The sequence below is a fragment of the Oncorhynchus keta genome, unplaced genomic scaffold (genome assembly GCF_023373465.1).
Source record: "Oncorhynchus keta strain PuntledgeMale-10-30-2019 unplaced genomic scaffold, Oket_V2 Un_contig_22890_pilon_pilon, whole genome shotgun sequence".
Classification (NCBI taxonomy): Eukaryota; Metazoa; Chordata; class Actinopteri; order Salmoniformes; family Salmonidae; genus Oncorhynchus; species Oncorhynchus keta.
The window spans coordinates 85,001-97,500 of NW_026283098.1; the positions used below are offsets into that span (position 1 = coordinate 85,001).

At 47.0% G+C, this 12,500-nt stretch overlaps 1 protein-coding gene across 1 annotated transcript in view; it reads right to left on the reverse strand.

The window, feature by feature from the left end:
* The window catches only part of LOC118380190 (Na(+)/H(+) exchange regulatory cofactor NHE-RF1-like), a 50,229-nt gene extending 39,904 nt beyond the window's left edge, over positions 1–10,325 (reverse strand). Inside the window, exons 1-2 of the mRNA XM_052505204.1 lie at positions 9,679–10,325; positions 8,219–8,515 (exon numbers count right to left, since the gene is read on the reverse strand). Coding sequence (XP_052361164.1) covers positions 8,219–8,410 — 192 coding nt within the window. The 5' untranslated portion in view covers positions 8,411–8,515; positions 9,679–10,325. The remainder of the gene's footprint in view (positions 1–8,218; positions 8,516–9,678) is intronic.
* Between the last annotated feature and the right edge of the window lie 2,175 nt (positions 10,326–12,500).

A 12,500-nucleotide genomic window follows, 5' to 3' on the forward strand; every position in this document is an offset into this window, starting at 1 on the left:
CAGCTAGATTCACACAGTCAGTACAGAGACAGTCACACAGTCAGTACAGATACAGTCACACAGTCTATAGCTACACTCACACAGTCAGTACAGATACAGACACACACTGTCAGTACAGATACAGTCACAGTCAGTACAGCTACAGTCACAGTCAGTACAGCTACAGTCACACAGTCAGTACAGCTACAATCACACAGTCAGTACAGCTACAGTCACAGTCAGTACAGCTACAGTCACACAGTCAGTACAGCTACAGTCACACAGTCAGTACAGCTATAGTCACACAGTCAGTACAGCTATAGTCACAAATTCAGTACAGCTACAGTCACAGTCAGTACAGCTACAGTCACACAGTCAGTACAGCTATAGTCACACATTCAGTACAGATACAGTCATACAGTCAGTACAGCTCAGCAGTCACACAGTCAGTACAGCTATAGTCACACATTCAGTACAGATACAGTCATACAGTCAGTACAGCTATAGTCACACAGTCAGTACAGCTACAGTCACTCAGTCAGTACAGCTACAGTCACACAGTCAGTACAGCTATAATCACACAGTCAGTACAGCTATAATCACACAGTCAGTACAGCTATAATCACACAGTCAGTACCGCTCCCCGTTTGTTAGCCACACAGTCAGTGTACAGCTACAGTCACACAGTCAGTACAGCTACAGTCACACAGTCAGTACAGCTACAGTCACACAGTCAGTACAGCTACAGTCACACAGTCAGTACAGCTACAGTCACACAGTCAGTACAGCTATAGTCACACAGTCAGTACAGCTACAGTCACACAGTCAGTACAGCTACAGTCACACAGTCAGTACAGCTACAGTCACACAGTCAGTACAGCTATAGTCACACAGTCAGTACAGATACAGTCACATAGTCAGTATAGCTACAGTCCCACAGCCAGTACAGTCACACAGTCAGCACAGCTACAGCCCCACAGCCAGTACAGTCACACAGTCAGTACAGTTACAGTCCCACAGCCAGAACAGATACAGTCCCACAGCCAGTACAGTCACACAGTCAGTACAGTCACACAGTCAGTACAGCTACAGTCCCACAGCCAGTACAGTCACAGTCAGTACAGTCACACAGTCATTACAGATACAGTCCCACAGCCAGTACAGTCACACAGTCAGCACAGCTACAGCTACAGCCCCACAGCCAGTACAGTCACACAGTCAGTACAGCCAGAACAATACAGTCCCACAGCCAGTACAGTCACACAGTCAGTACAGATACAGTCCAACAGCCAGTACAGTCACAGTCAGTACAGTCACACAGTCATTACAGATACAGTCCCACAGCCAGTACAGTCACACAGTCAGAACACAGTCCCACAGTCAGCACAGCTACAGTCCCACAGCCAGTACAGTCACACAGTCAGTACAGCCACAGTCAGTACAGCTACAGTCCCACAGCCAGTACAGTCACACAGTCAGAACAGCTACAGTCCCACAGCCAGTACAGTCACACAGTCAGTACAGTCACACAGTCAGCACAGCTACAGTCCCACAGCCAGTACAGTCACACAGTCAGTACAGTCACACAGTCAGAACAGATACAGTCCCACAGACTGTACAGTCCCACAGTCAGAACAGATACAGTCTCACAGCCAGTACAGTCAGCAGAGCTAGAGTCCCACAGCCAGTACAGTCCCACAGTCAGTACAGCTACAGTCCCACAGCTAGTACAGTTACAGTCACTAAGTCAGTACAGCTACAGTACAGTCACACAGTCAGTACAGCTACAGTCCCACAGCCAGTACCACAGCCAGTACAGCTACAGTCACTCAGTCAGTACAGCTACAGTATTGTCACATAGTCAGTACAGCTACAGTACAGTCACATAGTCAGTACAGCTACAGTCACTCAGTCAGTACAGCTACAGTATAGTCACATAGTCAGTACAGCTACAGTACAGTCACATAGTCAGTACAGCTACAGTACAGTCACACAGCTACAGTCACTCAGTCAGTACAGCTACAGTCACTCAGTCAGTACAGCTACAGTATAGTCACATAGTCAGTACAGCCTGAAATCAGTTGGTTCTGAGTTCATCTCTTCTTCTGGACTCTCTTAGCTGTCTCTCAAATCCACAGGAGTGTAAACAGTAGAGGAATGCAGGGAAAATGAAACCAGAAGATGAAGAGAGATCAAACCCAGGAAACCCCAGGGAGAATCGTATGACTTCTACACACACAGATGCACTGATGCAAAAGGTGGTATGTGGACATACAGACAAGCATGCATACACCCACGTACGCAGGCAGTAATGCACACATGCACATATGCAGACACACACGCGTGCACACATGAACATACACACACACACATTAGGCGAATGTGTTAGTGATTATGGTTGGTGACAGGGGTCTGTGGAGCTCTGTAGAGGCGCTGCCTGCACTACTTCCCAGCCCCAGAACAGACTGGGCTGCAGACTGGAGCCTAATCCCTCAGCTCCTCCCTCGACTCCTCCCCCCAGGAAGTCCTGGAATTCAAGGTAACCCTAGGAGTCTGGCTGCCCTGACAACACTTACTGTAGCAAACTGGGCTCACTGCATACACAGTAGAGATGAGAAAAAAAGAGAGGTCCTTTAGAGTTCTAGATAACCGAGTAGACTAAACAGTCACATCTAAAACTGATCAGAACTGCTCTGTGGTTAAGCAGCCATCCTGTGAAAGACTGCTGCCCTGCTACAGAGCCCCTCCCTCCCTGTTCCCCCATCCATCCAGCTGGTCAGACGTTTCTATGTCTGTTTTATGGACCACAGCGGAGGCCAAGGAGGGAAAACAGACGTGTGTGGGAGACAGGGTGTGAGACAGACGGCTGGTACTGACACCTAGGAGGGACGTTCCAGTCGTACCCCCCCACTCTCTACATCAGCCTCTAGAGTCTACAATGGAAGTTACAGATGCATGGTCCATGTTTTATATTACATATCTAGACTGAAATCCATCTCTTATAAAACATGGACTCTCAGTTGGGACACTGACAGAGTAAAGGCATTGGGGTCAGCTGAAGGCTGCAGACCGGATACTGTCCCCTTATTATTTTATAATGAGTCCTGGCCACCAACTAATCTATATCAACAAATAAATACATTATTTTAGCTCTGTGGATTAGAGTGGACACACAAGCATGCATGCACATATCTCACAAACACACTTTGATCCCTTTGTGATGAAACAGGAAATATCACCTCCGTCCACCCACTGCTTGTTACACATTACCATAGACATGTCCAGCTGCAGGACCCTAGTCCTACGTGAGAGTGTGTGTGCGTGCCGTGCATACATGAGAGTATGTGTGTGTGTGCGTGCCGTGCATACATGAGAGTGTATGTGTGTGTGTGTGTGTGTGGGTGCCGTGCACACATAAGAGTGTGTGTGTGTGCCGTGCATACATGAGAGTGTGTGTGTGTGCCGTGCATACATGAGAGTGTGTGTGTGTGCGTGCCGTGTGCATACATGAGGTGTGTGTGTCGTGTGTGTGGGTGCCGTGCACACATGAGAGTGTGTGTGTGTGCATACATGTGTGTGTGTATGTGCATGCATACATGAGAGTGTGTGTGTGTGCGTGCCGTGCATACATGAGAGTGTGTGTGCCGTGCATACATGAGTGTGTGTATGTGCATGCATACATGAGTGTGTGTGTGTGTATGTGCATGCATGAGAGTGTGTGTGTGTGTGCGTGCCGTGCATACATGAGAGTGTGTGCCGTGTGTGTGTGTGTGTGCCGTGCACACAGAGTGTGTGTGTGTGTGCCGTGCATACATGAGAGTGTGTGTGTGTGTGCGTGCATACATGAGTGTGTGTGTGTGTGCATACATGAGAGTGTGTGTGTGTGCGTGCCGTGCATACATGAGAGTGTGTGTGCCGTGCATACATGAGTGTGTGTGTATGTGCATGCATACATGAGTGTGTGTGTGTGTGTGCGTGCCGTGCATACATGAGAGTGTGTGTGTGTGCGTGCCGTGCATACATGAGAGTGTGTGTGCCGTGCATACATGAGTGTGTGTGTATGTGCATGCATACATGAGTGTGTGTGTGTGTGTGCGTGCCGTGCATACATGAGAGTGTGAGTGTGTGAGTGTGCCGTGCATACATCAGAGTGTGAGTGTGCGTGTCCTCCAGACATCCACACTACCCTACACTGGCCCACTGACTGGCTGTTGTGCAGGGTTTCCCAAACTCGGTCCTTTCCTCTCCTTTACTTTCCTCTCCTTTCCTCCTCTCCACTTGGAAAGGATTTCTTTCTGGGGTCTCTGTGTATTTTATGTTCTCTTCAGGCAAGCTTGGGCAGAGAGAGATTGAGAGAGAGAGGGAGGGGTGTGGGGGGGGATACATTTCCTGAGCTTAGTTAGGCCTTCTGGCCCTCAGGCTGCTGGGATTTCTCTCCACGGGTCACAAAGCGATCGCAGCAGAGCAAAGGCTAAACACACACACACACACACACACTGCATGCACGCATGCACACATACACTCCCCCCCCACACACACACACTGATTGGCCTTGTCAGTGCTTTTGTAGAAATAAGAGTTCTGCATCGTGCACCAATTGGCAAGACGAGCGTAAGTGAAAACACATGTTCTGTTGAATGCATGAAACAGAAGCAGAGGAGCCTCCTCTTGCAGATGAAATCAACAGCAGAGTAGATTGTCAGGAAGACAGGGACCCAACGGAAATGTTTTACAAATCAACATGCAATACTTGAACCATATTGAAGTTTGCAGCCCATAAGCCAGGGCTATCATATTTCAGACATCTGCACATACAACCATTCACCAGAACATGTTCACCAAGGGTCCCTATTCATAAAGCTTTACAGAGTAGGAGGGCTGATCTAGGATCAGGTCCCCCTGTCCATCCATCTTATTTATTGTTATTTATTTATTATGATCTAAAACACTAAACTGATCCTAGCCCAGCACTTCTACACTGAGGTCTACTGTAATACTGTGTGGATAGTAGTTTCTTCAGCCACAGGATGTCACTGAGGTACTTGGCAAGCACAGGGAGAATTGCTGCATTGTCCATTAGGTCAGAATCCTAACCACTGTGATGTAATGACCCTTGACCTTTGAGTGCCTTTCTGACCATTGAAACTACAAGAAGTCTGGAACCAATCCTGCCATCTGACACACACACACACACACACACACACACACACACACACACACACACACACACACACACACACACACACACACACACACACACACACACACACACACACACACACACACACACACACAATTACTACTGTGTGTTGACAGGTCTTGGACAGGGCTCCCTTCAAATAGAGGACAGATCTAATCTAATCTAGGCCATCAGATCAGGTTGGAGCTCAGTCAGCCAGCTCAAAAAACAAGACCCAGGTAATCAGATCTCAGCGGGTATAGGATGGAGTCACCCTTAGACACAGATCTAAGGTCAATTTGTATGTCTCCCCATAAAAGTGTAGGTTATGATTTGGGGAAGATAGACTGACCCTAGATCTGTGACTAAAGGCAATCAGATGTTATACATTGGCTTCTCTGGCTGCTACAGCGAGAGAATGCTGACCCACATTCAAATACCAGCACACGGTGACAGCATGGTACTGTGCAGATAGCATATTGGGTTTAGCTACCCTTGAGCTACCCTTGAACTCAATCTTACCTGGAACCCACAGGGTGAAAGCAAGAGAGGAAGACCAAGAACACCTTGAGTGGTGACACAGAACAAGACATGAAGAAAGTGGGGGTGACGTATCAACACCTTGAAGGAATGGTGCAGGACAGAAGGGTTTGGAAGAGATAGGAAGTGTGGAATTCCATAAGGAATGGTGCAGGACAGAAGGGTTTGGAAGAGATAGAAGGGTTTGGAGGACAGAAGGGTTTGGAAGAGATAGGAAGTGTGGAATTCCATAAGGAATGGTGCAGGACAGAAGGGTTTGGAAGAGATAGGAAGTGTGGAATTCCATAAGGAATGGTGCAGGACAGAAGGGTTTGGAAGAGATAGGAAGTGTGGAGTTCCATAAGGAATGGTGCAGGACAGAAGGGTTTGGAAGAGATAGGAAGTGTTGAATTCCATAAGGAATGGTGCAGGACAGAAGGGTTTGGAAGAGATAGGAAGTGTGGAGTTCCATAAGGAATGGTGCAGGACAGAAGGGTTTGGAAAAGATAGGAAGTGTTGAATTCCATAAGGAATGGTGCAGGACAGAAGGGTTTGGAAGAGATAGGAAGTGTGGAGTTCCATAAGGAATGGTGCAGGACAGAAGGGTTTGGAAGAGATAGGAAGTGTGGAGTTCCATAAGGAATGGTGCAGGACAGAAGGGTTTGGAAGAGATAGGAAGTGTGGAGTTCCATAAGGAATGGTGCAGGACAGAAGGGTTTGGAAGAGATAGGAAGTGTGGAGTTCCATAAGGAATGGTGCAGGACAGAAGGGTTTGGAAGAGATAGGAAGTGTGGAATTCCATAAGGAATGGTGCAGGACAGAAGGGTTTGGAAGAGATAGGAAAGTGTGGAATTCCATAAGGAATGGTGCAGGACAGAAGGGTTTGGAAGAGATAGGAAGTGTGGAATTCCATAAGGAATGGTGCAGGACAGAAGGGTTTGGAAGAGATAGGAAGTGTGGGTTCCATAAGGAATGGTGCAGGACAGAAGGGTTTGGAAGAGATAGGAAGTGTGGAATTCCATAAGGAATGGGCAGGACAGAAGGGTTTGAAGAGATAGGAAGTGTGGAGTTCCATAAGGAATGGTGCAGGACAGAAGGGTTTGGAAGAGATAGGAAGTGTGGAATTCCATAAGGAATGGTGCAGGACAGAAGGGTTTGGAAGAGATAGGAAGTGTGGAGTTCCATAAGGAATGGTGCAGGACAGAAGGGTTTGGAAGAGATAGGAAGTGTGGAGTTCCATAAGGAATGGTGCAGGACAGAAGGGTTTGGAAGAGATAGGAAGTGTGGAATTCCATAAGGAATGGTGCAGGACAGAAGGGTTTGGAAGAGATAGGAAGTGTGGAGTTCCATAAGGAATGGTGCAGGACAGAAGGGTTTGGAAAAGATAGGAAGTGTTGAATTCCATAAGGAATGGTGCAGGACAGAAGGGTTTGGAAGAGATAGGAAGTGTGGAGTTCCATAAGGAATGGTGCAGGACAGAAGGGTTTGGAAAAGATAGGAAGTGTTGAATTCCATAAGGAATGGTGCAGGACAGAAGGGTTTGGAAGAGATAGGAAGTGTGGAATTCCATAAGGAATGGTGCAGGACAGAAGGGTTTGGAAGAGATAGGAAGTGTGGAGTTCCATAAGGAATGGTGCAGGACAGAAGGGTTTGGAAGAGATAGGAAGTGTGGAACTCCATAAGGAATGGTGCAGGACAGAAGGGTTTGGAAGAGATAGGAAGTGTTGAATTCCATAAGGAATGGTGCAGGACAGAAGGGTTTGGAAGAGATAGGAAGTGTGGAGTTCCATAAGGAATGGTGCAGGACAGAAGGGTTTGGAAGAGATAGGAAGTGTGGAATTCCATAAGGAATGGTGCAGGACAGAAGGGTTTGGAAGAGATAGGAAGTGTGGAGTTCCATAAGGAATGGTGCAGGACAGAAGGGTTTGGAAGAGATATGAAGTGTGGAGTTCCATAAGGAATGGTGCAGGACAGAAGGGTTTGGAAGAGATAGGAAGTGTGGAGTTCCATAAGGAATGGTGCAGGACAGAAGGGTTTGGAAGAGATAGGAAGTGTGGAGTTCCATAAGGAATGGTGCAGGACAGAAGGGTTTGGAAGAGATAGGAAGTGTGGAGTTCCATAAGGAATGGTGCAGGACAGAAGAGATAGGAAGTGTGGAATTCCATAAGGAATGGTGCAGGACAGAAGGGTTTGGAAGAGATAGGAAGTGTGGAATTCCATAAGGAATTCAAAGGCCTAAGTAAGTACTGTATGTTCTCTCAAACATCCCCTAACTTCAGCCATAATCCCCGAAATACCATCCCCTGATCCTGGAGCCTTCAGTCCATCTCTGATGTGCAGATATGAGTGCAGGATTTTGTTCCAGCCAAGAACACAAGAACACAGCCCTACTCCAGTGTAAAAAGCATGTATCTATGTCAGCTGGGGGTCTCTGGTGTGTGCTTGTGCATGTGGAAGCTTTGTTCCAGTCCAGCACTAACCCACCACCACAACACCCCCACAAAGTAAACATCCATTGAGTCTCAACCGAGGGGTACGCACCTTCTTGGCGGCCCGCGACGGAGACCTTCGCGTGGGCTTGGGTACCTCTCTGGTCAGGGTAGTGGGCAGCTTGGACACAGAGCCGTTCTCTCTCTTGGCTGTGTGCGAGGAGGCCGGGGGCGAGGAGGGGGGTGGTGAGGCTGGGGGTGAGGCAGGGGACACCGAGGTGGGTCCCCCCAGATGGACAGCCATCTCTTCGGTGCAGACGAGGCGCAGGCTGCGGAGGTACTCGTCCGTCTCCCGGTCTACCACCAGCAGCCTGGTCTCATGCTCCACCGCCTTGATCCTCTGCACCACCTGTGGGGAGAGGGAGATCATTATTGCACATCATTATAACACTGTACATAGCCATAATATGACATTTGAAATGTGTATATTTGAAACTTGTGAGTGTTACTGTTCATTTTTTAAATTGTATATATTACTCTGTTGTTTATTATCTAGTTCACTTGCTTTGGCAATATAAACATATGTTTCCCATGCCAATAAAGCCCTTTGAATGGAATGGAACAAAGGAGAGGATGAAAGCATAAGATAGGGAGAGAAAGAGAATGAGAGTAATAACATGATAATTGACATGATAATGAAGTAGTGAACCACAGGGAATAGGGGGTGATGGGAGACAGAAACACCAACACTCTCTACAGTAGCTGGACCCTACATCATGTCAGACTCTTTGTTGAAGTGTCTAAAGTGGGTCTCCCTTGTCCCAGGCCTCCCAGTAGACGTCTGTCTCCGCCAGTGATGACTTACTGCTGAGCGGCGCGGGTAAAGGACTAGGGAGGAAGGGTTTGGGAACACATTCTCATTTTACAGCAACGACCTGGGGAATAATTACAGGGCAAAGGCGGGGGATGAACGAGCAAATTGTAAACTGGGGATGGTTAGGTGGCAATGATGGTATGAGGGTTAGATTGGGAATTTAGCCAGGACACTAGGATTAACACTCTACTCTGACAATAAGTGTCATGGGATCTTTAGTGACCACAGAGAGTCAGGACACCCGTTTAACATCCCATCCAAAAGACAGCACCCTACACAGGGCAATGTCCCCAATGACTGCCCTGGGGCATTATTTTTAGACCAGAGGAAAGGGTGCCTCCTACTGGCCCTCCAACACCACTTCCAGCAGCATCTGGTCTCCCATCCAGCGACTGACCAGGACCAACACTACTTAGCTTCAGAAGCCAGCCAGCAGTGGTATGCAGGGTGGTGTGCTGCTGGTTAAAGCCAGCAGTGTTATGCAGGGTGGTGTGCTGCTGGTTAAAGCCAGCAGTGTTATGCAGGGTGGTGTGCTGCTGGTTAAAGCCAGCAGTGTTATGCAGGGTGGTGTGCTGCTGGTTAAAGCCAGCAGTGTTATGCAGGGTGGTGTGCTGCTGGCGCATATTAAACATGTCGATGTAGACCACTGACAGAGAAAACCGGATGGAGTTGGACAGTTCGTGATGTGCTATACTCACTTGATGGTGCGTATCTTTCTCCACATTTCCCCCGTTCACCTCAATGACACGGTCCCCGGGCGCAGCCCCGAAGCTTCGGCGGACGACGCGGGCTCAACTTTGCGAATGAACTGGCCGTTCTTCCCCTTCTCACCGTGCAAGTGAAACCCATACCCGTTCTCACTCTTTGTCATGATACAAAGCCGTGGTTTCAGTTCGCTGGCCATTTCTCCTGCAGTCCAGGACTTTAAACCTATTTTGTTCTTGAATATAGTTAGCAAAGCAGAAAACATACAAAAATGTAATACAATAATGACCCAACAGAGCGCAGAGCGAAACTTTCACTCTACATGTAAACACCATCCTCTGCGTATGCGTAATTTGCTCCAAAAGTTGCTCTGCAGGTTCTTCACACACAAAAACGCTCCAAACACAAGAAAACATTCCGTACTAAAAATTATATTCCAGCATTGAACTTCACATGTAATAAATGCAAACTGCTCCTAAAAATAGCGTAAATTATCGACCCAGGCGAACGTATTGCATAGTGGAGCCAAGATATCCGCTAGTCGTGTCGTCTCTCCGAAAACGAGTGAATTATTCTTGTTGGCGGCGCAGCGTCCTCAATCCCTCCAATTTGCCCATCCTGAGGACTGATAAAGCGAGAGACCCCGAGAGACCAACAGGCACTAACTAACCCCTCTCTCGACCTCCATCCATAACAACCGGTTGGGGAATAAGGATTCAATTATAACACAAGCCGGGTTTACAGATAATTGGATAGGACACTCGTTTGGTGCGTAATAGCACCACCCTCGCTAGAAATCAACGAGTTTTTCTGGGGCTGTCATTATAAGAGCGCGGCTCTTGAAGAGTGGTCTAAGAAGGGTCCTTTCTCACTGAGTATCCTAATCAAGCGCATGCTGTGGAAATATTGCCGTTTAGCACGGGATGGGTGTCCAGGTATGAGGACTCCGCATGTAATCGACCAATCAGTGTGCTCGCTGGGTGTCTCAAGTGTCCAAAATGGCGACCTAACCAAAAATAGTTAGGAGGTTGTTTTGTTGTGTCGGAAAGGACTCAATTGTATAATGTTGACAACACAATGATTCATTGTCATTAAATTCAGGTAAATAACGATGTATTTGTAACATGACCCTCTAGCACCATTACGCATGGCATACAATTACGCATACCGTTAATGTTACAATGGTGCCCCTAAGTGGTCAAATCACGAAATACATGTAAAAAGGGTATGGAAAGTGATAGTAGTATCAATGTTTTTGTGTGTGGTGGTGGTGGGGGGGATTTGTGGGAACTAGTGTACAAGTGTACACTTCAGGAGAAGGGAGAAGGGAGATGTTATTGGCATATACGCACCCTATCCTACACTGAGTAGCACAAGCTGAACTGCAACAGAAGGGGGAGCCCGTCTGGCCTGCATTGTCACAGTGAAACTAGTGAGAGGAGTCTTTACAGCTCTGGTGGGAAGTTTCCCCTGGACACTGATCTTGGATCAGTTTAGCATTTTCCCCACTATGGTTAAGGTTAGGATTGGGGTAGGGTCAGCTGATACCCTACTCTGTCTTTTCTAAGGCCAAGGAGGTTGTATATATGGATATAATATGCTGTTGCTGTCTATACATAGAAACAGCAGGTGGTAGCAGAGGAATGTATTTGCAGAGGCCACGTAGACTGTACATGTACTGACCGTATGTTACTCTACAATACAGGTATGATACATGATCAAGAGGTAGAAATAGAATTCCTGATTCTATGTCCAGTGCACCAGTATGTCTCATTGACTTGAATGGGGATGCCGGTTCTAGCAATTCTATTTATATTTAGCCTACTTTATTTTGTTTGTGTTTGATTTATTTGACAATTCAAAAACACAATACAACCACAAATGTGGATACAATGCATTTAACCACTGTCGAGAATAACACAAAATGTTAGTTTTTTTAACCATTCTGATACAGTATATTCACATACTGTATTTACAGTATATGTTTACGTTATTGTCTCTCTGGAGCGTCACACACTCCACATATAAACTCCCAGTCATTTATTGGGTAAATCACCAACGTTTCGGCATCTCTGTGTCCTTAAGCCGAAACGTTGGTGATAGTCAGCACCTCCACACAAAATAATTGTTCTGGGTGTGCGCCAGCTCATATTTTTTATTATTTGTAACTTGCAGACAGCACTATTTGTCATACTTTTCAAACTGTGGATTAAACACAACAACAGAGAGAAACTGAGGAGGAGCAGTCCTGTCTTTAGTGTCATCCCAGGATATTAGTCTCTTCTAGGAGGAGCAGTCCTGTCTTTAGTGTCATCCCAGGATATTAGTCTCTTCTAGGAGGAGCAGTCCTGTCTTTAGTGTCATCCCAGGATATTAGTCTCTTCTTGGAGGAGCAGTCCTGTCTTTAGTGTCATCCCAGGATATTAGTCTCTTCTTGGAGGAGCAGTCCTGTCTTTAGTGTCATCCCAGGATATTAGTCTCTTCTTGGAGGAGCAGTCCTGTCTTTAGTGTCATCCCAGGATATTAGTCTCTTCTTGGAGGAGCAGTCCTGTCTTTAGTGTCATCCCAGGATATTAGTCTCTTCTTGGAGGAGCAGTCCTGTCTTTAGTGTCATCCCAGGATATTAGTCTCTTCTTGGAGGAGCAGTCCTGTCTTTAGTGTCATCCCAGGATATTAGTGTCTCTTCTTGGAGGAGCAGTCCTGTCTTTAGTGTCATCCCAGGATATTAGTCTCTTCTTGGAGGAGCTGTCCTGTCTTTAGTGTCATCCCAGGATATTAGTCTCTTCTAGGAGGAGCAGTCCTGTCTTTAGTGTCA